Source organism: Rhinoraja longicauda, chromosome 2 (assembly GCF_053455715.1).
Source record: "Rhinoraja longicauda isolate Sanriku21f chromosome 2, sRhiLon1.1, whole genome shotgun sequence".
Lineage (NCBI taxonomy): Eukaryota > Metazoa > Chordata > Chondrichthyes > Rajiformes > Arhynchobatidae > Rhinoraja > Rhinoraja longicauda.
The window spans coordinates 16,888,897-16,915,118 of record NC_135954.1 but is presented as its reverse complement, the minus strand read 5'-3'; the positions used below and the strand labels follow the sequence as shown (position 1 = coordinate 16,915,118).

Here is a 26,222-nt window from a genome sequence, read left to right as displayed (position 1 = left end):
TCCCTTTTAATTACCCCGAGTAAGGATTTCGCTTATAAAATGTCCTTTGTAAATATTTTCAATATTCATATAAAATTGAATTCTGGTAAATGTACAACCAGTTCACCAAGATATTTTCTGCATGAAATAGCACCATACCTTTAACATAATCTGATATATAAATGACATATTTTCTGAAATGCTTGCACCACTAGCCCTTTAACATTAAATTGAGCATTTAAGTGCATTGAAACAGATAAATGAAGCATTTAACAAAAGCGATAAAATTTCGGGAAGGTACTCATTTTTAATACTTATGACAAAAGACTGAACTGGAAAACATAATATATTTAATCAGGAAGAAGATTTCACAAATAATTCACATTTGGGTTGCAATGCTTTACTAGTAGCTTTCAAATGTCAATTTGTCACTGCAAATAGTGGCAACCTGTTGCCTCTTTGCTCCACCAATTGACTCAGTCATAATACTTGGATTCATTTTAGCTCCCTGTCTCATTCTTCCATGTAGATTCTTGATCTGTGCCCCACTGAAAATATTTTCTGTTAAACTGGCGGTTGCTCAGGTAAGTTAAAGAATTTCTTTGCAAGTAGAATTATTTTTTCTTCCATTACTCCTCTTGCCACCACAGCCATGGCGCTTTCACAGACACATGCGCACACAGAGACACGCGCACACACAAGCACACTTGCATGCACACACACGCACACACGTACACAGACACATGCACGCATACAGACACGCGCGCACACAGACACACACAGACACACGCGCACACATGCGCGCACATACAGACGCGCGCGCGCACATACACAGACGCGTGCGCACATACAGACGCGCGCAGTCAAGTGCACATAGACAGATGCGCGCGCAGTCACGTGCACATACACAGACACACGCGCACACACAGACATGCACAGACACACGCGCGCACAGTCCCACGCGCGCACACAGACACACGCGCGCACACAGACACACGCGTGCACACAGACACACGGGTGCACAGACATGCCGCACAGACAGACACGCAGACACACACGCGCGCACAGACATGGACACACACGCATACAGACACACACGCACATGGACACGCACACAGATACACAAACATACGGATAATTAGACATTTTCAGGATTCTAGCTCATGCTCAGCATGATGCTCCTGACGTTAGCAACACTGCTGCTGTTTCTGACTTCCTACTCTAGAGTATGGAGCCTCCCAGAAGAATTGGGAGTCTTCCTGAAAGATCAGGAGAGGAAGAATTAGGTCCCTTCATTTGGTCTTATTTGATTGCAAATTTTTAGACTTTAAAACATTGTGTAAACTATTTGCTCAATTATTTCAGGACGATGTTTCTGCCATCCACCTGGTCTTTTACTTTTACAAACAAACAAAACACAGAAGAAAGATGTCCGTATCCATTGTAAGCTTTCCTGCATTATGAAAGTGTAAATGGGAATATCCTGTCTATTAATTACAGGTATTACTCAACACAGAGTGGTATGTACTAAACACCCGGAGCGCCAATATGAATAACGTATTGTATATGTAAATAGAAATTGACATGTGTACTGGAATTTCATGCCTGTTATCAATGAGTGTTTATCCATAATCATACCACCGCAGTATTTAGTAGGAAGATTTTAGACACAGGGCTTCACATTCCACCCTTGTGTCGAATCTGTTCTCATTTCCTTTACAGCCACTGTACCAGAACATTCTGCAGATCCGTAATGTTTTGTTAAAGTACCATTTTAAGGAATGGTTGTCGCAATTCCCTGGATCCTTATTCAATCCGCAAGCAGCTGGAATGAAAAAGAATTAAACAGCTTAAGAAAGATGTATGTAGCCACAAGAGACTGCAGTTGCTGGAATCTGGAGCAAGAACGTAAACTGCTGGAGGTAATTAAGGCAAAGGGATAGTTAGCATTTCAGGTCGAGAAGTTGTATCAGGGCTGGCCGAGGGATGATCAACTATTGTAAATGAAAAAAAAAACACAGATGTCCAAGATAGACACAAAATGCTGGAGTAACTCAGCGGGACAGGCAGCATCTCTGGATTAAAGGAATGGGTGATGTATCGGATCGATAAATTTCTTCGGACTGAGAGTCAGGGGAGAGGGAGACACAGAGATATGGAAGGGTAAGGTGTGAAAATGAGACATTAAAGGGGATGGGGTCAATGAAAATATAGAATAGATCGTTGTTAGCTCGGGGAAGGTGAGCCCTGTTCACCCATCACGATGGTCATCACAAGCTTCATTGACTCATGGAACCCTTCTGAAGAAGAGTCTCGACCCGAAACGTCATGCATTCCTTCTATTCAGAGACACTGCCTGTCCCGCTGAGTTACTCCAGCATTTTGTGTCTCTCTTCAGTGTAAACCAGCATTTGCAGTTCCTTCCTACATAGAAGATGTACATCTCTATTGCAGGCTTCTGGACTCTTTGCCTCCACAGATGCTTCCTGGCTGGCCGAGTTCCTCCAGCAGTTTGTTTTTTGCTATGAAAGATTTATATCAATTGCGCAAAACCTTCACACAAAAATGAATGAAATGAGCTGGAGTATTTAATTTTTATTGGACTTTTTATCTTGCACTGAACATTTTTACCCTTTATCCTGTATTTGTACACAGTGGACGGCTTGATTGTATCCCGTGTAGTCTTTTCGCTAACTGGATATCAGGCAACAAAAAAGCTTTTCACTGTAGCTCGGAACATGTGTCACTAATAAACTAAACTAAACTAATTGAAAATATGAGAACCAGAACAAAATATGTAGCATTGTTCATCCAAATATTTCACTCAGCAATTTGTCACTATCATCTTTTGTAAAGACATGAAAATCGTAAGGTCCTAAACTGAACAAAGGCAAGCAACAGCAAAAGGCATGGGAGAGCAGGGATGGAGATCAATTGGCACAGACTACCACAACCTCCCTCTCTAGAGTTGCTGACAGCAACTTATTTCCTGCTGGCTAATACGTGAAGTGCTGGTTGGAGTAGGGGCCGACTGCCCCAGTGAATTGAACAGATGGCTTCCTCCATTCATGTCGTTCCCTGAGCTGCATGGGGAAATTGGCCCTTAACTCAGGGAAATGAGTCAGGTCCCAAATTCTGCAAGCCAGAAAGAGAAGGCCACTTCTCCCTCCAATTTGACATTCTGTCCTGCACATTCCTTAGTCTTAGCCAAGACCCAGAAACCCTTTCAAGGCTCTTCTCCCCCTCACTTCCTCTGAGGTTTGTTGCAACAAGACTGTTTCTTTCATAAGTTCATAAGTTGTAGGAGGAGACTTTGGCCATTCAGCCCATCAAGTCTACTCTGACATTCAATCATGGCTGATCTATATTTCCCTCTCAACCCCATTCCCCTGCCATCTCCCCATAACCCCTGATACCCTTACTAATCAAGAATCTATCGATCTCTGCAATATACATTGACTTGGCCTCCACAGCCTTCTGTGGCAAAGAATTCCACAGGTTCACCACCCTCTGACGAAAGAAATTCCTCCTCATCTCCTTCCTAAAAATACATCCATTTATTCTGAGTCTATGGCCTCTAGTCCTAGACACTCTTTTTTAACCCAGGCAAACACAGCCTTACCAAATGAGCTACTAAAATCTCACTTCAATTCTCACACTTCTACACCTTTTCTCTATTTTGCAAATCTTTTGCTATTTTCTTTTTATGGCTGTACATATAAACTGGCGCTGGGAAAAACATTTTGATGTTAAATGCCAGATCTTTTAAGGGCCTGTCCCACCTAGGCGATCTTTTTGGCGACTGCTGGCGACTATCAATGTCGTAGCAGATCCCCAAACTTTTCTTTTACCCGACGACAATGACCACGAAAATGCCGAGTCAGGTCGAGATTACAGCGTCTTCTGAGATCCACTACGATCCACTATGATCTTTGGAAGACTCCTCACGATCATGCCCGTGACACCCCAGCGAACTGTCGGTGACAGCCTAGTCGCCGGCAGTCGCCTTAAAATCACCTAAGTGGGACAGGCCCTTAACTCAGGTGCAAATGTAGTGTGAAGGTACCACAGCAGGCGAGGGGCAGAAGATGTATTGCTGGGCATTGTTTTAATTTTTCAGATCAAGCTAATGGCCCACATCAGTAACAATGATGTATCACTGGCTAAAAGGAATAAAACATGTGCTGCCTATCCAAGGGGATGAAAGCAAGGACTAACGTGCAAGGCACTAACGGGGGAAAGTGAGTCCAGATGGAGATGGTCCTTGCAACTCTATCGAGCCATGAAAGGGTGAACGAGTATGGACGTGCATTATATAATTTCTAAAGATTACTAACATTCACAGACCACATGGGAAGCAATTATATCATTCTCTGTAGAATGGAATAACCACTTCACATAGATACAAACATAGAAAATAGGTGCAGGAGGAGGCCATTCGGCCCTTCCAGCCAGCACCGCCATTCATTGTGATCATGGCTGATCATCCACAATCCACTTTGCACAATAACTTTCCAAATCCATTCTTAATTAAGGTCATAAGGTCATCAGGAATGGGAGTAAAATTAGGCCATTCGACCCATCAAGTCTGCTTCGCCATTCAATCATGGCTGATCTATCTCTCCCTCCTATCCCCATTCTCCTGCCTTCTCCCCATAACCTTTGACACCTGTACTAATCAAGGATCTATCTAAAACATAGCACAAAAAGTAAGGAAATTTGTGTTTGGTAGATTATTTCTTTGTTGTAACAATGCTTCTTGGCAATAAATCTTATACCGTTGGAAAGCCTGTTTATTTCCCTTTTAAATGGTGCCACATTTGTAAGGAACATGCATTTGTGGGATGAGCAGCAGAGCTGAGTATATGGGTTGCGCCCATGAAAAATGTGCCAAATCTTCTCTGCCAATGCCAAACAGCTTATTCTGCTGTTGCTATTGACTCTTGTTTTGAGCTTCTGGTACCCCCAGGTGCTGACAATCAGGTGCCTGATTGGCACCTGATTGGCAGCATCTGTGAGCATGGGCCCTGCTACAGTGGTCAGTAGGTGTCTGCTCCAAGAATCGGCATGCCACGTTTGACTGATCTGGATAAGGCCCGTGCGATAGGGCAACTTCAAGCTGGTGTTCCGCAAAACCAAGTTGCGGCATTATTTGGAGTGAGCCCTAGTACCATCTCCAAAGTGAAGGCCAAGTTCCATATAACGGGGGATGTCAGAGACAGGCCGCGAAGTGGGCGTCCTAAGAAGACGACACCCGTAGATGACCGTTTCCTCACCCTGTCAGCACTTAGGAACCGTAGGCTGTCTTCTACCGATTTGCAGTCAAGGTTTGCAGGACGATATGGCCGACGGCTCTCTGGCCAGACAATTCGGAACAGACTGCACGCAGCCGATCTCCGGTCTCATAGGGCTGCCAGGAGGCCTGCCATGACTGCCTTTCACCGTCAGGCCCGTTTGCGCTGGTGTCGTGAACCTGAACATGTGGAGGAACGTTATGTTCAGCGATGAGTCCAGATTCTGCCTACGGCAGTTGGATCATAGGGTCAAAGTGTGGAGAAGACGTGGAGAACGCTATGCTGATTGCTGCACCGATAGAGTAACATCTTTTGGTGGAGGCAGTGTGATGGTGTGGGGCGGCATCTCCCTCACTGGAAAAACGAGGCTTGTCATCATTGGAGGCAATCTCAATGCAGAGAGATATCGAGATGAGATTCTGCAACCAGTGGCAATCCCATATCTCCACAGTCTGGGACCGAACTCTATCCTCCAAGATGACAATGCTCGCCCCCACAGAGCAGGGTTTCTCAGAGACTACCTCCAGAATTTGGGAGTGGAGAGGATGGAATGGCCTGCCAGCAGTCCTGACCTCAACCCCATTGAACACTTGTGGGATCAGCTTGGGCGTGCTGTTCGTGCCAGAGTGACCAACACAACCACGTTGGCTGACTTGCGACAAATGCTGGTTGAAGAATGGGATGCCATCCCACAACAGTGTGTGACCAGGCTGGTGACCAGCATGAGGAGGAGGTGCCAGGCTGTTGTGGCTGTGTATGGTTCTTCCACACGCTACTGAGGCTCCTGTCAATAGTCAATAGTCGTTTATTTGTTACATACACATAAATGTGTAGTAAAATGAAACATTACCCGCAGTTGAGCAATAAGACCAATAAGATTAATCAATAAAAATGCAATAACACATACAATCACAACTAACACCAAACAAAAAGAAACATCCATCACAGTGAGTCTCCTCCAGTCCCTCCTCACTGTGATGGAAGGCCAAAATGTCTTTTTCTCTTCCCTGCCGTCTTGTCCCGCGGTCAGGCTGTTGGAGTTGCCACGTCGGGGCGGTCGGGGCTCCCGATATTGAAGCCCCCGCTGGGCGGTGAAAGGTCAACGGCCTATTTCAGGCCGCGCCGGATGGTGAAAGGTCCGCGACGGGCTGACCCAAGCCCCGCGATTCGGGGAGGGCGAACACGCTGCCGCTGCCGCTGCCGGAGCTCCCGATGTCGGCCCCCACCCAGGGGTCTGCGGGCTTCCGACGTCCACGCGGCCCGCGCCGGAGCCTCCGGAGACGAGTCGCAGCCGCGCCCGCAGCATCCGCAGGCGGCCAGCGCCGCAGGTGGTGAGTCCGCGCCGCGGGCTCTGCGAACCAGAGCCCCAGGTGTTCCCAGGTGAATGGCCGGTGGTAGGCCGCAACGGGAACGGAGACACGACACAGAACAAAGGTCACGTCTCCGTTCTGGAGAGAGAATGTTACAGTTCCCGTTCCCTCCCACCCCTCCCCCCCCCAAAACATAACATACAACACTACATCATATTAAACTACAATTCAGACAAAAACAACAAAAAACACAAAAGACAGACGGACTGCAGGCAAGCCGCAGCTGCGACGGCAGCGCTGGCTCCTCCTAGGACATTTTATTAAATGAATAAATTGTTAAATTGCCAATATGTCTTGTTTCTTCAGACTTCAATCATCCAATCCACCAAACAACACCGAACAAGATTCAATGGCAGAATAAGCTGTTTGGCATTGGCAGAGAAGATTTGGCAGATTTTTCATGGGCGCAACCCACATACTCAGCTCTGCTGCTCATCCCACAAATGCATGTTCCTTACAAATGTGGCACCATTTAAAAGGGAAATAAACAGGCTATCCAACGGTATAAGATTTATTGCCAAGAAGCATTGTTACAACAAAGAAATAATCTACCAAACACAAATTTCCTTACTTTTTGTGCTATGTTTTTTTATATCTTCCTTAAAGATATCCACTGAATTGGCCTCCACAGCCTTCTGTGGCAAAGAATTCCACAGATACACCACCCTCTGACTAAATACATTTCTCCTCACCTCCTTCTGAAAAGAATGTCCTTTAATTCTGAGGTTATGACCTCTAGTCCTAGACTCTCCCACTAATGGAACCATTTTCTCCAAATTAAAACTCTTCTCAAGGAAATATTTTTCAGCTATACCCACCATAGACATTGATTCCATCTTTCTGTTCTTCAACATCTTCCATAATATTCATTCTGCAATGAAGAAGTGAACACATCAATCAACAAAGTCAAATTCCATTCCTTGACCAGAGTTTGATACTGATTGTTACAAAACATACGGTGCGTTGGGAAATGTTTCCTTTTCTTCCGTGTGCTGAGGATATTTTTTGTTGCATTCCTTCCTTAGGGCTTTAGGTGGATAGTTGTTAATTCCAGCTATAAAATAAATAAGTACATTATTTGTTTAGAGTTGACTGCAAGGTACCTACAACACATAAAAGTGAGGTGTAATTTTTCCAAAATGCTTTTTCTCAATGGTTCAAGTTTTAAATAGCAACGGTGAATTAACCTTTTCAGCGCATCATGGTGGGGAGTCAATGTTGGCCCCAGATCCTTTATCCTGACCAAGTTGCCCAACTCCTTTCATGGATTCACTGTCAACAACTTTGTCAACTTGAGCATTCATGGCCTGAAGGTTATCTGAGGGAAAACACTTCTCCTCATCTATTCTACAGATATTTTCCATTGATATTAAATTTACGCCCTCTTGATTTTAACCTACTCACCAATAATATTTATTTGTGACCTATATATTAGAAAGGACACATTTTTACAGTAGCATATTTTACAATATGTGGGCAACACAAATAGATGGGAAGAGTAGTTAAGAAAAAGATACACACAGTGTAGGGGCCTAATGGCTATTTCACTTCCTACTCGTGGAGACCATAAGACATAGGAGTAGAACCAGGAACATCGGCCCATCATGTCTACTTCATTATTCAATCATGGCTGATCTATTTTCCCAATCAACTCCCAACCCCATTCTCCTGCTTTCTCCCCATAACCTTTGATACCCTTACTAATCAAGAACCTACCAATCTCTGCTTTTAAAATACCAAATTACTTGGCCTCCACAGCCGTATGTGGCAATGGAATTCATTGGAAACAGATTCACCACCCACTGGCTAAAGAAATTCCTCCTCATCGCCATTCTAAAGGTACGTCCTTTTATTCTGAGGCTTTCCCCTCTGGCCCTCGACTCTCCCACTACTCGAAACATCCTCTCCACATCCACTATATTTAGGCCTTTCATTATTTGGTAGGTTTCAATGAGATCCCCCCTCATCCTCCTAAACTCCAGCAAGTACATGTCCAGAGCCATCAAACACTCCTCACATGTTAACGTCTTGTGCTCAACAATCCAGTCTTGTATCTAATGAAGTGATTCAGACCAACTTAGAATATTGCTAAGTTGAAGATACTGAGATGTGGCAACTACTTCAAGTACCCTGAACAGTCTGCACCTCCTCTGCATATTAGCGCACAATTGATACTTAGTCACTCTTCACACCATTACTGAATGACATTGTCATTTTATGGGTATTCTTCTCCACAACATTGGAATAACCTTCAGTATTTTTAGAGTGCTCATAGAAATGCAATGGTGAAAATAAGGATTCACTGGGGAACTGGGCATTTTTAAAGATATCTTCATGTTCTACGAATCAAAATGTTTTAGCAAAGACTGCAATGTTGAGTTCGACTGCATCTGGCAGCTCTTGGGGATGGCGGAAGGAACTCAATGTGCTTAGGAAAACTCCTTTTGTAAAAACCATTATGCAAAATGCTTTGACTGTGTGCTTTGGGATTTCAGAGCTTTAAATGGCTTTACTTTTATTTAAATCATTTCCAGATCTTGTAACACACAAGATGCCAACAATCTGTGTTATATATTGACAGCCAATGTATTAAAGACTTGCTGTGCTTTAAGTAGGCTCCACAAATCTTTTGAGGATCAGTCTGGAGAAAGGTCCCAACACGGAACGTCACCTCTGAGTGTGAACAAGGTTTCCGGACTCCAAACGCTGCCTATGACTCTGAGGAAGGGTCCCGACCCAAAAACGCTACCTATCCAGTCTGAAGAGGGGTCCCAAAACAAAACATTACCTATCCGTGTTCACCAGAGATGCTGCCTGACCCATTGGGTTATTCCAACGCTTTGTATCCTTTTGTGTAACCGAGCCTCTGAGGTTCCTTGTTTCTTCACAGATCTTTTCGCAGGATTTACTGACCTTGTGCTGCTTGACTTCAATTAACCCGATCTCGCTGGTTATGCGATTGCCAGGAAGGCTAAAGGCACCGTGTTTACTAATTTATGCCCGTGCAAATTAAAACAATGTTGAGAGAATTTTTAAGTGAAGGGAAAAATCACTTTTTTGATCACTGTCCACAAAACTTTCCCCCGCTCTTTATAAACTCAACATGTAGCATCACTTGCAGTGAAGTGGGGCAAGCTGTGGGAAATGGTTTGAAATGTGGAAGGATATCCAAGTGTACAATAAGTGAATTGGGAAGGTGGGCCAAGGAATGGCAAATAGAATTTAACTGAGACGAGTGTGAGATGTTGCACTTTGGTGTGTCGCTCCAGGGCAGAACTTACACAGTAAATGGTAGATCACCTGGGAGTGTTTGGTGTGTCACTCCAGGGCAGAACCTACATGGTAGATCACCTGGGAGTGTTGCAGAACAAAGAGATCTGGGAAATAGACACAAAAAGCTGGTGTAACTCAGCAGGACAGACAGCGTCTCTGGAGAGAAGAATGAGTGATGTTTCGGGTCGAGTCCCTTCTTTAGCAGCGAGAGAGGATGTCGGAGAGAGGAGGAGAACTTCTTCAAAGTAGATATACCTTGAGGAGAGTTCGCAGTGGAGCAGACGAAGTGTGTAGGAAAGAACTGCAGATGCGTTTAAATCGAAGGTAGACACAAAATGCTGGAGTAACTCAGCGGGTCAGGCAGCATCTCGGGGGAGAAGGAATAGGTGATGTTTTGGGTCGAGACCCTGCTTCAGAATTTCACATTGCTATTCAAGGAATTTCACATGCTATTCATACTCCTGGATAATGGTATTGATTTCAAAAGTTGGCACAAAAAGATGCAGCTATACATTATATCATTGGTGAGACCACACTTGGAGTACTGTGTGCAGTCCTGATCACTCAGCTATAGGATGTTCAGTTTTGGGCACCATGTTATAGAAAATATATTGTTAAGCTAGAAATGGGTACAGAGAGGATTTCCAAGGATGTTGCCAGGGCTAGAGGGTCTGAACTATAGGGAGAGGTTGCGTAGGCTGTGTCTCTATTCGTTGGAGCGCAGGAGGATGAGGAGTACTCTTAGAGAGGTGTATAAAATCATGAGTGGAATAGATTGGGTAGATGCACACAGTCTCTTGCCCAGAGTAGGTGAATCGAGGACGAGAGGACATGGGTTTGAGGAGAAGGGGAAAGGATTTAATAGGAATCTGAGGGGTACCTTTTTCACACAAAGGGTGGTGGGTATATGGAACAAGCTGCCAGAGGAGGTAGTTGAGGCAAGGACTATCCCAACATTTAAGAAACAGTTAGAGAGGTACATGGATAGGACCGGTTTGGAGGGATATGGGCCAAACGTAGGCAGGTAGGAGTAGTGTAGCTGAGACATGTTGCCCGGTGTGGGCAAGTTCAGCCAAAGGGCCTGTTTCCATGCTGTATCACTCTATCACTCTATGGTTGTCATTAAGTTGGAATGAGTGCAGGAGATTCTCCAAGATATTGCCTGACCTGCCATTTGAGTAATAGGGAGAAATTTGATCGACTGGCACTTTTCTCTTTGGATTGTAAGAGGCAGAGGGGCGACCGTAATGAAGTGTACAAGATCACAAGGGGCATGGACAGAGTGAATACACAGTCTTCTTCGCAGGTAGAGGCCATAGGCTTAAAGTGAGGGGTGAGATTTAAGATAGACCTCAGGGGCAGCTTTTTCATTTACAGGATAATCCATATCTGGAAAGAACTACCAGAGAAAGCTGTAGAAGTAGATACATAAAAGACATTTGGACCGATATAGGGATGGGAAGAGTTTAGAGGGCTATGGGGAATAGTACTTCCAAGGGAATTGAATAATTTGATTGTTGTGTGTGCAGCGAGTAGCCATGAAGGTGCTAGGAGTGAAGTTTGAGAGAATCTCAGAGAAGGAAAAGCAGATGATCAGCTATTGTCGGCATTCCAAGTGGTCCCTTTGGTGCTGATAGAAGTTTCATTGAAATTGGTGTTATATTTTTAAAGTTATTCACATTTGAAAGTTTAAATCTATCTCCTAGGAAGGGAGGGGGGAGGGAGGGAGGGGGGTGGAGGGAGGATAAGGAGGATGGAGTGGGGGGGGAGGGGAAAGGGGGGAGGGGGGAGTGGGGGCGGAGGGGGAGGGGAGGAGGGGAGAGGGAGAGAGGAGAAGGAGAGGGTGCTGCACCAATGCAGGATTGGTTTGGGCCCAATGAGTCCAGGTTCTTTATTAAATATTCTCTCATTCTCTCATTCTCTCTCTCTCTCTCTCTCTCTCTCTCTCTCTCTCTCTCTCTCTCTCTCTCTCATTCTCTCTCTCTCTCTCTCTCTCTCTCTCTCTCTCTCTCTCTCTCTCTCTCTCTCTCTCTCTCTCTCTCTCTCTCTCTCTCTCTCTCTCTCTCTCTCTCTCTCTCTTTCTCTTTCTCTCATTCTCTCATTCTCTCTCTCTCTCTCTCTCTCTCTCTCTCTCTCTCTCTCTTTCTCTCTCTCTCTCATTCTCTCTCTCTCATTCTCTCTCTCATTCTCTCTCTCTCATTCTCTCTCTCATTCTTGCTCTCTCATTCTCTCTCTCTCTCTCATTCTCTCTCTCTCATTCTCGCTCTCTCATTTTCTCTCTCTCATTCTTGCTCTCTCATTCTCTCTCTCTCTCTCTCTCTCATTCTCTCTCTCTCTCTCTCTCTCTCTCTCTCTCTCTCTCTCTCTCTCTCTCTCTCTCTCTCTCTCTGTTTCTTATCAGTCTTCTGAGCTTTTGAAGGCATTTATTACTATACTGTGGCAATATGGCTACCATATAAAATGATTTTTGTGTATGTTTCAACTTACGGACAAAATGGACTGAAAGAGGTCTGTAAAAGTGGACCATGTTAGATTCCTGGCAATCGCCTGATCCTTTTTTATTTGCGGAAACCAAATATATTCACACTACTCCAAGTGTGAACTCCCCAACACTGTACTCCCGGAACAAAGTGTCCTTATTTTTAAACTCTAACCCCTTTGCAGTAAAGACTAAAATGTCATTTGCCTTCTTAACTACTTTTTTTAACCTGCTGCTACCTTTTTGTTTACTCATGTAGCGGAACATCTAGATCCCTCTATACCTCTATACTCATTTGCAGTCACCCTTCATTTAGTAATAACCTACCACTGAATACAAACCCAGCCGATCCCATCTCTTCTCATTAATTAAGTGTTCCATCCTATTAAATCTCCTTCGCATAGTCTCCAGTGCATTCAGACTTTCCTACAGTGTGGTGACTGGAACTGTCCAGCTCTGACCTCGATGTTTAGTTTTAGTTTAGTTTAGAGATACAGCGTGGAAACAGGCCCTTCAGCCCACCGAGTCCGTGCCGACCAGCAACCACCCATATACTGGTTCTATCCCATGTCTCTTATCTACATTTCATATAGTAGTAACAAAACCTCCATGTTCTTATATTCTACGTTAATGAAGGCCTGCGTCTGGTATGCCTTCTTCATCACCTCATCTACTTGTGCTGCCACCATTAGGGATCTAAAGACGCATGCACCAAATTTCCACTATTCGTCATTACTCGCTAGGTGCTCTACATCATGATGCATGTCCTCCATATTAGACCTCATAGAGTCATAGAGTGATACAGCGTGGAAACAGGCCCTTCGGCCCAACTTGCCCACACTAGTCCCACCTGCCCGCGTTTGGCCCATATCCCTCTAAACCTTTCCGATGCAAATACCTGTCTAACTTAAATGTTGGGATAGTCCCTGCCTCAACTACCACCTCTGGCAGCTTGTTCCATACACCCACCACCCTTTGTGTGAAAATATTACCCCTCAAATTCCTATTAAATCTTTTCCCCCTTAAACCTATGTCCTCGTCCTCCATTCACCTACTCTGGGCAAGAGACAATGTGCATCTATCCGATCTATTCCTCTCATGATTTTATAGACCTCCTACAGCACATCACTTCACACCAGGGGCCACAGTTTAAGAATAAGGGGTAGGCCATTTAGAACAGAGATGAGGGAAAAAAATGTCAGTCAGAGAGTTGTGAATCTGTGGAATTCTCTGCCTCAGAGGGCAGTGGATGCCAATTCTCTGAATACATTCAAGAGAGAGCTCGATAGAGCTCTTAAGGATAGTGGAGTCAGGGGGTATGGGGAGAAAGCAGGAACGGGGTACTGATTGAGAATGATCAGCCATGATCACATTGAATGGCGGTGCTGGCTCGAAGGGCCGAATGGCCTACTCCTGCACCTATTGTCTATTCACACTCATTGGATTAAATTCCATCTGCCATTACGTTGCCTAATTTACCAACTGATCAATATTATTCTGTAAACTAAGATTTTCCTCTCACCAGCAACTATAGTCATCTTACTGATCACACCTCCTACACTCATATCCAAATTATGAATGTATTTGACAGACAGCAAGGATCCCGGCACAATTCCCTGTGCTATACCAATGGCCATCGTCTTACAATCACAAAAGTAACCTTCCACCACCACCCTCAGTCTCTGATCAGCAAACCAACATTGGATCCAATTTGTCATTTGACCAGGGGCATCATGGAATATAACATTCACCAGCCTTTCATGTGGGGCCTTGTCATAAACCTTGCTGAAGTGAATGGAGGCAACATCAACTGCACTGCCATCATCAATAAATGGTGTTACTTGTTCTAAAAACAATCAAATCGTCAGACAAGATCGCTCACTAACTAAACCATGCTGACTATCGCTGATCAGCCTCTGTCATCCCAAGTGTAGAATAATCCTGTTACTCAGATTTTGTTTCCCAATAACTTCTCTAAGACTCACTGGCACGTAATTATCTAGCTTATTCCTGCTACCCTTCTTAAATAAAAGTACCAATCTGTTACTATTTTAATAACATTTAATCATATTCCTCCTTTCTTTCTACCTACCACTCACTGACTTAGCCTGTCTGTATGATCAAGTAGACTTTTTGCATCCTTACATCCTACACTGCCATCTAGCTTCTGCATGGTCCACAAACTTGAATACGTTGATTTTTTCATCCAAATCAACGCGGTAGACAGTAAATAGCTGGGGGATTCAGCAATGGTCCCTGGAGCATAACCCAAAAATTGATCCAACAAAAAAAAACTTTTTTCTCTCCATCAACTAATCCCTAATCCGTAACAGTATGTTGCGTCGGGACTCTTCTTCAGACTGATTGTAGTAGGGGGGATGAAAGCTGGAATAGATGTGGGGTCAGGACAATGCCAGGTAAGTGATAGGTGGATATAGGTGAAGGGAGAGGGGGGGGGGGGGGAGTGGCAGTGGTTTGATTCGGCAAAGGTTGATCAAAGGCTAGAGATGAAAAGACAAAAGGCTGAGACAGGGAGATAATCGGAAAAGAGGCAAGAAATGTGAAACTAGAGGAAGGGAAGGGATATGGATGGGACAAACCGATTCAAGGGGTACTGATTCTCGATGATCAGCCATGATCATATTGAATGGTGGTGTTGGCTCGAAGGGCGGAATGGCCTATTCCTGCACCTATTGTCTATGTTTCTATGCTATAGGCAGAAGAGGACAGGGGGCATTCTATGTCCCTATCCCCATCTAGTAAATGCCACTATCATATCTGCTTCCACTACCACTCCTGGTAGCGTGTCCCAGGCACTTACAACTCTGTGTAAAAACACTTGCCCCACACTTCTCCTTTAAACTCTCACCTTAAAGCTATGCTCTCTAGTCTTTATGATTTCTGTGCTGAGAAAAAAAGGTTCTTAACTTCCTATTACTAATTTATTAATAATAGGCTCCAGCAAGTTTCTCATTATTGTCAGGCTAGTTAGTGTTTAAGGCATCCTCCAGTTCTCATTTTTTAGTACTTATCAAACAGTACTATGTAAATATACATATTAACATACGTAGAGTCAATAATGCATGGTAATAAATTATAGTTTTATCATAAAGATTCCTCAAAGTTCCAGCCCACTTACTTTCCAGGCTTTTCAGGAAAGCTACTGCAAACATTCGTGCATATTCCATTTCCATCTCCAGAGCTCTGTGCAGATGGACTAAATGTTGATCATGAGGAGAACTGACACACTCCTTCAGGACCGTGATGTTGGATCTCTCTCCAAGGACCAATGCAAAGACAGCAAATCCTTTACATTTGATATCTTGTGATATTTCCAGCAATCTCTTCTCGTCAATATTTGTGTCGGCTGAAAGTATTATAAAAATAACCCTGTACGTCTTCTGCTTCGTAGCGTTTGAGAAGAAGTTTCTCAGGCTCCATTCAACAGTGCGGTCAAGGCTGGAGGTGTCCTCCAGTTGATCAAATGGCTCTTGGATGTGTCGCTTTTTCAGCGTTTTTGCTTTGTAATCCAAAATCCCAAACTCTAGGTTAAATGGTTCTTTCTCATAACTCGCGGCATGTTGTACAATCGCCACTCTAGGATGAAGACTGGAAGCTTTTGGTTCTTCGGAAATCACAAACTCGTTAAGCATGGAACTTAGAAAATGCCGAACATTTTCTGAATGTGCAGTTTCCATCTCATCTACGTCATCAAGAATAAACGCAATATCCAAGTTTACTGGAAAGGTAGTGGGGGGCCCAGTTCCTGTACACTGGCTATCTGGTTTACACTGATCTGAAAAGAGAAACATATTTATTGACCAATATTTTGGGAGTTTGGTCCACATTTTTAAATGTGCATTTATTTGCTGTAATTTAAAGTTGTATGAAATCAAAATTTAACCAATTACATCTGAAATATATAGTAGACAAATTATTCTTTTCTGGCAATGGAGTTGGAAAGGGCCAGAAATATAATCTACAAAATCACATATTGAGTCAAGGTTATTTTATTGTCACGTGTGCCGAGGTACAGTGAAGAGCTTTTGTTGCAGAAAGACAATACATGATTACAATCGAGCCGTACACCACGTACAGACACATGATGAAGGGAATAACGTGAATAATGTTTTGTGCAAGATAAAGTCCTGTAAAGTCCAATCAAAGATAGTCCAATGGTCTCACAGGTATAAATACTGGACATTGTGAAAGGTGACATTAAAATTGAAAACTTTCATTCCATGTGTCCCAATAGGTTTAAAGTATGTTAATGATAAAAAAGCATGATCAAAATCATGACCCCATGAGATGGGCAGGACAATTCCAAAGGGCTTTGTTGAATAATGATAAATAAATAGAACTACAAATGCTGGAATCCAAAACAAAACAGAAATGTTTGAAAACTTCAGGCAGTTTACCAGTGTCGATTGAAAGAGAAACCAGTCGATGTTGCAGGTCAATAGACAATAGACAATAGACAATAGGTGCAGGAGGAGGCCATTTGGCCCTTCGAGCCAGCACCGCCATTCAATGTGATCATGGCTGATCATTCTCAATCAGTACTCCGTTCCTGCCTCCTCCCCATACCCTCTGACTCTGCTATCCTTAAGAGCTCTATCTAGCTCTCTCTTGAATGCATTCAGAGAATTGGCCTCCACTGCCTTCTGAGGCAGAGAATTCTACAGATACACAACTCTCTGACTGAAAATGTTTTTTCCTCATCTCAGTTCTAAATGGCTTACCCCTTATTCTTAAACTGTGGCCCCTTGTTCTGGACTCCCCCAACATTGGGAACATGTTTCCTGCCTCTAACGTGTCCAACCCCTTAATAATCTTATACGTTTCGATAAGATCTCCTCTCATCCTTTTAAATTCCAGTATATACAAGCCTAGTCGCTCCAGTCTTTTAACATATGACAGTCCCGCCATTCCGGGAATTAACCTAGTAAACCTCCGCTGCACGCCCTCAATAGCAAGAACATCCTTCCTCAAATTTGGAGACCAAAACTGCACACAGTACTCCAGTGCGGTCTCACTAGGGCCCTGTACAACTGCAGAAGGACCTCTTTGCTCCTAAGTTTTCAATTACTCTTCTAAAGACTGAGAGATGGGGGTGGAGGGAATAGGAGAGTTTGTGGTCTCCAAAGCAGAGTTGGCAAAGGAGGAGCAAGGTGCATTAGATGGGTATAGAAAGACATAATTCAGTCCCATTCAGAAAGTAAATTATTGTATTATGAATGGTGTATATATTTTAATTGTACATTACAGAGGGGAAAACGTATGACAATTTGGGAAGAAGAACCAATTGAATATAAAGGCTGAGTTACTGGCAGACACAAACCTGCAGTACCAGCATTGGCTCGGGTATACAACACATAGAAAGGAACTTACAACAGAAAATGATGACAAAACATGAGACAGCAAGTGCAACACTAGGAAGTCAGATGTCAAAGGTTATGGGCAGAAGGCAGGAGAATGGGGTTAGGAGGGGTAGATAGATCAGCCATGATTGAATGGCGGAGGAGACTTGATGGTTCAAATGGCCTAATTCTACTCCTATTCCTTATGAAGTAAATTATTTTGAAAAGTAAGTGAGAGCAGAAAAGATCAGCATATTACAGGTTAAATTTGATTAATTTAAAAGCATACCATAACACAAAATGCATGAATGGACCTGACTCAAAAGTTGTTGGGATCTTTGCTGTTGTCTTGGCAACACGACCACTGCATCCTTGGGAATGAAAAATGTAAAAGAAAGATGGCTTAGAACTAAAGAAAAAAAATCTGCAAGGTTAACAAACACATAATGCACTTTAAGGCATCACTACGGTTCTTGATTTTAACCGTCCCAGCTTGTTAGAAATTAGGCAGGTCCGAGACAGTTAAATAAAGAAAGGGACATGCCCTTTTTTTAGTTTAGAGATACGGTGCGGAAACAGGCCCTTCGGCCCACCGAGTCCGCGCACATTAATACTATCCTACACAGACTAGGAACAATTTACATTTATACCAAGCCAATTAACCCACAAACCTGTATGTCTTTGAAGTGTGAGAGGAATGTGAAGATCTCAGAAAAAACCCACATGGTCACGGGGAGAATGTACAAACTCTGTACAGACAGCACCCGTAGTTGGGATCGAACCCGGGTCACCGGCGCTGTAGGCGTTGTAACGCAGCAACTCGACCGTTGCGCCACCATGACGCCTTTTCGTAATCTTATTTCCATCCCATCTTACACTTTCTGCTCATTTGAATTGAGAAGCCGCAGCCATCATTAATTGTGCGGATATGATAGAACAATCTAATCAGGAGCTAATTTGCAATTCCATTGCCCGAGCAGTGGAGCAGAGTCCTCAAGGAGATGAAACTAAAAGGAACCAGTTCCTTGCCCAGACGTAAGCCTGCAGTTAATCTGAACTTTCCCTGTAAAGCAGAAGGGCAGGTGATCCTTGCTAGCCTCATATAAAGTCTCAAGACTCCCTTGTACCGATCTAATCCTCAATGGTTCAATGGTACTTTATTGTCACATGTACCTAGGCACAGGGAAATTCCTTTTTTTGCATTCAGTTCAGTCAAAATCTTACTATACATAAACATAATCGTACTTGATTACAAGAGTGTAAGAATAGCAGATTGCGTTGAGGCTGTACACAAAAGTCATCATGTTTCCAGACCATCTTGTGCCCTTCAAGTTCAGAATTGTTAAAAATGTCAGAGTCTTAACTTGGCCATAAAGGTCCATCATCACCGAAAGCATTTTCTCCTTTCCAATCCCTGATGGGGTTGTGCAGGTAGGATACTCCAGGGGTTGGGTGCTTTTGTGGTCACTTCTCTCTGTATGGGATGATGGAATGATTTGGACAGACTGGGCTTTTCACGGTTACCTGCTGGCTGCTCAAAGGATCCTTTGAGCTCAAAGCACCGAAGGATTTCGACAACATAGCTCACCCCCTCCATGACACACTGGTCAACCCGAGGAGTAGCTTCAGCAACTGACTGATTCCACCAAGCTGCAGCACAGAATGCCACAGGAGATCCTTTTCCCTGTGGCTATCAAACTGTACAACTCCTCCCCCTTCTGTCATGGGGTAGACTGGCTCCCCTCTCCCCCCCCCCCCCCCCCCACTCCCCCTCCCCAATCTCTACATATCCCCATTCTGGATTTTCCACTCATCACTCTGATTTCATGTTTCATGTACCTTGTTTTGTTTTAAGTCTATTGGCAGATCAATTTCTCACCTGGGATAAAAAAAGTTCTATCACATCGTATCAGGGGTTAGGCACGTTATTAAGGGGTTGGACACGTTAGAGGCAGGAAACATGTTCCCAATGTTGGGGGAGTCCAGAACAAGGGGCCACAGTTTAAGAATAAGGGGTAGGCCATTTAGAACGGAGATGAGGAAAAACTTTTTCAGGTAGGGAGTTGTGACTCTGTGGAACTCTCTGCCTCAGAATGCAATGGAGGCCAATTCTCTGAATGCATTCAAGAGAGAGCTAGATAGTGCTCTTAAGGATAGTGGTGTCAGGGGGTATAGGGAGAAGGCAGGAACGGGGTACTGATTGAGAATGATCAGCCATGATCACATTGAATGGCGGTGCTGGCTCGAAGGGCCGAATGGCCTACTCCTGAACCTATTGTCTATTGTATCGTATATTTGGGAAAAATTCTTTTAGGACTTGTGCTACCAAGGGACATCATAGATTTGTTCTGCTCCATGATCATTGAATACAAAGAACTGTTAGAGCAGAAGGTGGTTATTAGGCCCGTCCCAGTGGAACAATCCTTTCTCGTATTCTTACCCCATTTCCCTACAAATGATCTTCCTTCAGGGATCTATTCGACTTCTTCTAGAAGGTACTAATTACTTCTATTTCAAGCGCCCTTACAGGCAATGTGCTCCAGATCATAACTTCCCATGTGTATCTATACTTCATAAACCTCTTGTGAATCTGATCGACATTTAAAATTATGCATATAATTACTGCTTATAATTCCAGAAAAGTGATACCCTACAGAGAATAAACTTTGAACAGGCGGCACTGCGGTACAACGGTAGAATTGCTGCTTTTCAGCTCTTGCAGTGCCAGAGGCCTGGGTTCGATCCCAACTACGAGTGCTGTCTGGACGGATTTTGTACGTTTTCCCCGTAACCTGCGTGGGTTTTCTCCAAGATCTTCGGTTTCCTCCCACACTCCAAAGACGCAAAGGTTTTTAGGTTAATTGGCTTGGTATAAATGCAAGTTGTCCCTAGGCTCTGTAGGGTGTTGTTAATGTGCAGGGATCGCTGGTCGGCGTGGACTCGACGGGCCGAAGGGCCTATTTCCGTGCTGTATCTCTAAACTAATCTAAGAATGTATAAAACAGAAATGCGGAATAGCCCTCACCTTAAAAACTTTTTCCACTTCAGGGATGTTTTTTAAGGAGATGATGACAGGAATGATATTTGAAGCACTGAACTGTGTGGCAGCCATTACCATAGCATCAGAGTCCTGCGATCCTCCATTGGTGAGAAACACAGCTATTTTCTTCACTAGGATACCATTACGAACCCGTTTAAAAGTATTTCTGGCAACAAACTGCATACTGTTGCCGATATTGCGCTTGCTTCTCGATCGATCATGAGCTAGATTTTGTATTTCTTGCAGAAGTGCCTTTTTGTTCTTAAAGCGAGGAAATGGAATGAAAGGCTTAGCTTCGTTACTGTAAGTCAGGAGAGCCACTCGGGCACCTATGGGGCAGTTGTTTTCAGCAATGTCAATGTCCTGCACGAAACTAATTACAATTTTCTTCATCCTTTCAAATATAGCAGGAGTGATATCTGCAGATGTGTCCAGAGCAAAGGCCAGCTCCGTGGGGTAGGATGGGCACGCTCCACTTCCTGAAAGAATGCAACAACATTTTGCATTTTAAGATGACATTTATTCGAGAAAAGTGCAGGTAATTTATTTTGATTTTTTTTTTTTTAAAGAGCCACTTACTTTGTGAACTACAGGCTAGAGAAATAAAAGAGGAAGTAAAATTTAATACAATGAAGTATATTTTTAACTTCGCAAAGTTAATCAATAATCTTAATGACTCTTTCTATAAGCGGATTTGCTCACTATGTAATTTTGGTATCTGATTTTCAAAGCCCTGAGTCACCATGTTAGGTTACAATAGGGAAACTTGCTTAATGCAGTCTCATTGACACAGAGTTTGGATCCAGAGTAGGTCTAGATCTGGATATCCCAGGTGCCAAAGTTGAGTATCTAATTTTTTTTAGTTTAGTTTAGAGATATAGCACGGAAACAAGGCCCTTCAGCCCACTGAGTCCGTGCCGACCAGCGATCCCCCCGCACACTAACACCTACACACACTCAGGACAATTTTACATTTTACATTTATACCAAGCCAATTAACCTACAAAACCTGTACATCTTTGGAGTGTGGGTGGAAACCGGAGATCTCAGAGAAAACTCAGGCAGTCACAGGGAGAACATACAAACCCCGTACAGACAGCACCCGTAGTCGGGATCGAACCCGGGTCTCTGGCGCTGCGAGTGCTGTAAGGCAGCAACTCTACCGCTACGCCACTTTGCCGCCCAATCGGGGAGTGTGTTGCTGTTGTCCTTGACTATTTTGTGTCGTTGGCGTCTGGCCTCCAGGGTCTTGAACCACATGCTGTTGTGGTGCTTCATTCCCGCCTGGAGATTCTAGCCCCCCCCCCCTCCCCCCCCCCCCAACTCCGGTTCTCTGCAGCCACTTTCTAGTTGACAGTGCCTATGTTAAAATTTATCATATTATTGACATTTGTTATATTTAACAAATATTTGCGATATTGTTTACTATTCACACATGAAATCACGTAGGCAAGTACAAACAAGGAATGGGGATGGACAGATCATAACGCTGCTCATGAAGAAAGGAACTGCAGATGTTGGTTTAAACCGAAGATAGACACAAAACCCTGGAGTAACTCAGTGGTACAGGCAGCATCTCCTGGGAGAAGGAACAGGTGATGTATCGAGTCTGAAGAAGGGTCTCGACCCAAAACGTCACCCATTCCTTCTCTCCAGAGATGCTGCCTGTTCTGCTGAGTTATTCCAGCATTTTGTGTCTATCTCATAACACCCCTCTACGTTTATGCCAGTACTAGCAGCTAATACCATGTCTTAAACAAGCATGGCTGAGCGTATGATCAACAATGAGACAGATATACCCATCAGTGCTAACTAAACTCAAACTGGCTGATTGCTTTATCCGACTCCGCCATTCAGTCTGCACAGATGGCTCCAGCCTTCCAATTGCCAATCACTTTATTTCCATCCACTCTGCTTTCTCTCCACTAGTCTTTGTGCACTGTTCCAAAGTTAACTCATTGGCTGATTTGGCAGATTGCAGCCTTCCAGACTCAAAATCGAATTTCAGACAATCAGCTGCTCCACCCTCATCAGGAATAGCTTCTTCCCCTCTGTTAACAGGATTTTGAATGGTCATTCCACAAGCTAGGATACCATCCGATTCCCCTCTACCCCAGTGCGTCCATGAAACAGATGCGCTACAATGCAGAGAATTGCAGAGAACAATGCACAGAACTGCAAGAGTTTAGAAGAATGAGGGGGGACCTCATTGAAACATACATAATAGTGAAAAGCTTGGATAGAGTGGATGTGGAGAGGATGTTTCCAATAGTGGGAGAGTCTAGGTCTAGAGGTCATAGCCTCAGAATTAAAAGAAGTTCTTTCAGGAAGGAGATGAGGAGAAATTTATTTAGTCAGAGTTCTTTGCCAGAGTTCAAAGCTTTTCACTGCACCTTGGTCCTCGCGTCAATAATAAACTTAAACCTAAATATTCAAGCATTTAGCAGGATTTTTTTCTGTACTCTCTACTAGCACATTCCACATGTCATTGATCTCCTTGATATACTCTTTGCTATTCAGCTGCCAATACCATCTACTTTCAGCTGGCTCTCCCATCACCTTTAGCATGCAATGCTCTAAGCTCTTCATAGACTATTTCCCCTTTGTTCACTCCAACTCTCCTATAACTTAACAATTTGCTTCATCCTAAATATTTCCCAGTTCCAATGAAAGGTTATTAACCCGAATTGTAAATTCTGATTCTCTCTCCGCGAATTTTGTGAATAGCTGTGAACATTTCCCACACATTTTCCTTTTATTATGGTCATTTTTGGGAGGAGTGCACAAGCTGGTACGACCACATTTTCTTTTTTTGATGTTCAAGCCGACTGAACATCGACTCAAAGAAAGCATGCAGGTACAGCAAGCAGTGAAGAAAGCTAATGGCATGTTGGCCTTCGTGACAAGAGGAGTTGAGTATAGGAGCAAAGAGGTCCTTCTGCAGTTGTACAAGGCCCTAGTGAGACCACACCTGGAATATTGTGTGCAGTTTTGGTCTCTGAATTTGAGGAAGGACATTCTTACTATTGAGGGACTGCAGAGTAGGTTCACGAGGTTAATTCCTGGAATGGCAGGACTGTCGTATATTGAAAGATTGGAGCGACTGGGCTTGTATACGCTGGAATTTAGAAGGATGAGAGGGGATCTTATTGAAACATATAAGATTATTAAGGGTTTGGGCACGCTCTAGGCAGGAAACATGTTCCTGATGTTGGGGGAATCCTGAACCAGGGGCCACAGTTTAAGAATAAGGGGTAGGCCATTTACAATACAATACAATACAATATACCTTTATTGTCATTGTACAATGGAACAACGAGATTGGAAATGCAAGATTTAGAATGGAGAAGAGGAAAAACGTTTTCAGTCAGAGAGTTGTAAAGCTGTGGAACTCTCAGCCTCAGAAGGCAATGGAAGCCAATTCTCTGGATGCTTTCAAGAGAGAGTTAGATAGAGCTCTCTAGGTTGAACAGGTTGGGTCTTTATTCTTTGGAGCGTAGAAGGTTGAGGAGGGACTTGATAGAGGTTTTTAAAATTTTGAGAGGGACGGACAGAGTTGACGTGGGTAGGCTTTTCCCTTTGAGAGTGGGGAAGATTCCAACAAGGGGACATAGCTTCAGAATTGAGGGACAAAAGTTTAGGGGTAACATGAGGGGTAACTTCTTTACTCAGAGGGTGGTGGCTGTATGGAATGGGCTTCCGGTGGAAGTGGTGGAGGCTGGCTCGATTTTATTATTTAAGAGTAAATTGGATAGGTATATGGATAAGAGGGGATTAGAGGGTTATGGTCTGAGTGCAGGTAGATGAGACTAGGTCAGGGAGAGTGGTCGGCGTGGACTGGAAGGGCCGAACGGGCCTGTTTCCGTGCTGTAGTTGTTATATGGTTATATGGTTAATGATAGCGGAGTCAAGGGATATGAGGAGAAGGCAGGAACGGGATACTGATTGTGGATGATCAGCCATGATCACTGTGAATGGCGTTGCTGGCTCGAAGGGCCAAATGGCCTACTCCTGCATCTATTGTCTATTGTCTTATTAGAACATAGAAGAAAACAGCACAAGGAGCAGGCCCTTCGGCCAACGTGTCTGTGATTCGGCCCACGATAACTGTGTGTCCCAGGCACTATCCCCAACAGGCGGGGAAGGGGTGGGGAAAGAATTCAGGAAATTGTGTTTGTCGAGCATCAATGCCGAGTTTTGGCACTTTGGCAATAGTTCGGACGGTAGATCAAAGAAAACAGTCCCCAGCATCAGCATCAAGCCCAGCCTACTACACCTGTGTGATGATTTAAACTTTTCACGCCAGGAACTTCTATTACCAACTTAATGTCAAATGAGCTGAATATGTGCAGGGGACCCACACATCTCAGTTATGTCCCAAAGGTAGCATTCAGAGGCCACAATCATTTGATCAATTCAATTTAAATTCAAGATGAGGAGATAAAAAACATCTTATAATATTCCACCATCTAATCCCAAATACAATTTTAATATTTTTTCATCTTAAAATAATTACCGAGTCTTTAAAATAGTAATTCATAAGTTCATAAGTGATAGGAGCAGAATTAGGCCATTCGGCCCAAAAGGTCTACTCCACCATTCATTCATTGCCGATCTATCTCTCCCTCATAGCCCCATTCTCCTGCCAGATTGGAAAATCTGCTTGAATTTCGGAAAATTTAGACAAATGCGCTTTTCGTTTTTTAACGTTTGTAATATTCTACAAATTTAGTGAGAGATTCCGGCTTTTAAAATATCACTCAATGGGAAGAGGATGTCACTTACCGCAGTTGTCTCTTACGTAATTTACAAGCTCACATGGCTGCAAGGAAATTGACAAGGTGTAAGCTTTCAAACATTCTATGCAGTAAACATGACCCTGTCAGATTGTATCTTAGAACATAGAACATAAAACATAGAACAGTACAGCACAAGAACAGGCCCTTCAGCCCACAAGGTCTGTGTCTAAACACTATGCCAAGACTAACTCTTATCTGCCTGCACATAACCCATTCTCACGATGTCCATATCCCTATCCAAAAATCTTTTAAATTCCACAGTTGTATCTGCCTCAACCACCACCCCCTGCAGAGTGTTCCAGGCACTCACGTGCTGCAAACACATCCTGTAAACTTTGTCCCTCTCACCTGAGAGCTATGCCCTCTAGTATTTGAATTTTTCACCCAGGGGAAAAAAAGGTTCCCTATGTCTCTCATATTTTTTAGACACTTCTATGAGATCTCCCTGCAACCTCGGGCAATTCAGAGAACAAGCCTGTAGCCAATACCCTGTAATACAGGCTCCATTACAGTAACTTCCTCAGCACCCTTTCCAAAGCAACCACACCCTCCCTGTAATTGGGTGACCAGAACCACAGGTAATACTTCAATGCAGCCAAACCAATGTCCCTTAAAGCTGCACCACGAC

The 26,222-nt window shown here is 43.7% G+C and overlaps 2 protein-coding genes across 2 annotated transcripts in view; both read right to left on the bottom strand.

The window, feature by feature from the left end:
• Window positions 1–26,222, bottom strand: part of LOC144601431 (collagen alpha-6(VI) chain-like) — a 349,228-nt gene that overhangs the window by 121,363 nt on the left and 201,643 nt on the right. Inside the window, exons 31-32 of the mRNA XM_078413544.1 lie at window positions 25,581–25,617; window positions 21,375–21,389 (exon numbers count right to left, since the gene is read on the bottom strand). Of these exons, the coding sequence (XP_078269670.1) occupies window positions 21,375–21,389; window positions 25,581–25,617 (52 nt within the window). The remainder of the gene's footprint in view (window positions 1–21,374; window positions 21,390–25,580; window positions 25,618–26,222) is intronic.
• Window positions 1,627–15,712, bottom strand: LOC144608991 (collagen alpha-3(VI) chain-like). The gene is made up of 4 exons (XM_078427292.1): window positions 15,535–15,712; window positions 7,601–7,697; window positions 7,462–7,514; window positions 1,627–1,804 (listed from the first exon to the last, which is right to left on the bottom strand). The coding sequence occupies exons 1-4, from the start codon at window positions 15,587–15,589 to the stop codon at window positions 1,629–1,631; spliced, it is 381 nt and encodes a 126-aa protein (XP_078283418.1). The 5' UTR covers window positions 15,590–15,712; the 3' UTR covers window positions 1,627–1,628.

Bases quoted from the DNA above. Each gene is read 5' to 3' on its own strand.
- LOC144608991 (XM_078427292.1), bottom strand. From the start codon at position 15,589: ATGGAAATGGAATATGCACGAATGTTTGCAGTAGCTTTCCTGAAAAGC. The intron at 7,698-15,534 runs GTAAGTGGGCTG...TTTATTTTATAG, and splicing joins TTTCCTGAAAAGCCTGGAAA to CTGGAATTAACAACTATCCA. The intron at 7,515-7,600 runs GTATGTTTTGTA...TCTTCATTGCAG, and splicing joins GAAACATTTCCCAACGCACC to AATGAATATTATGGAAGATG.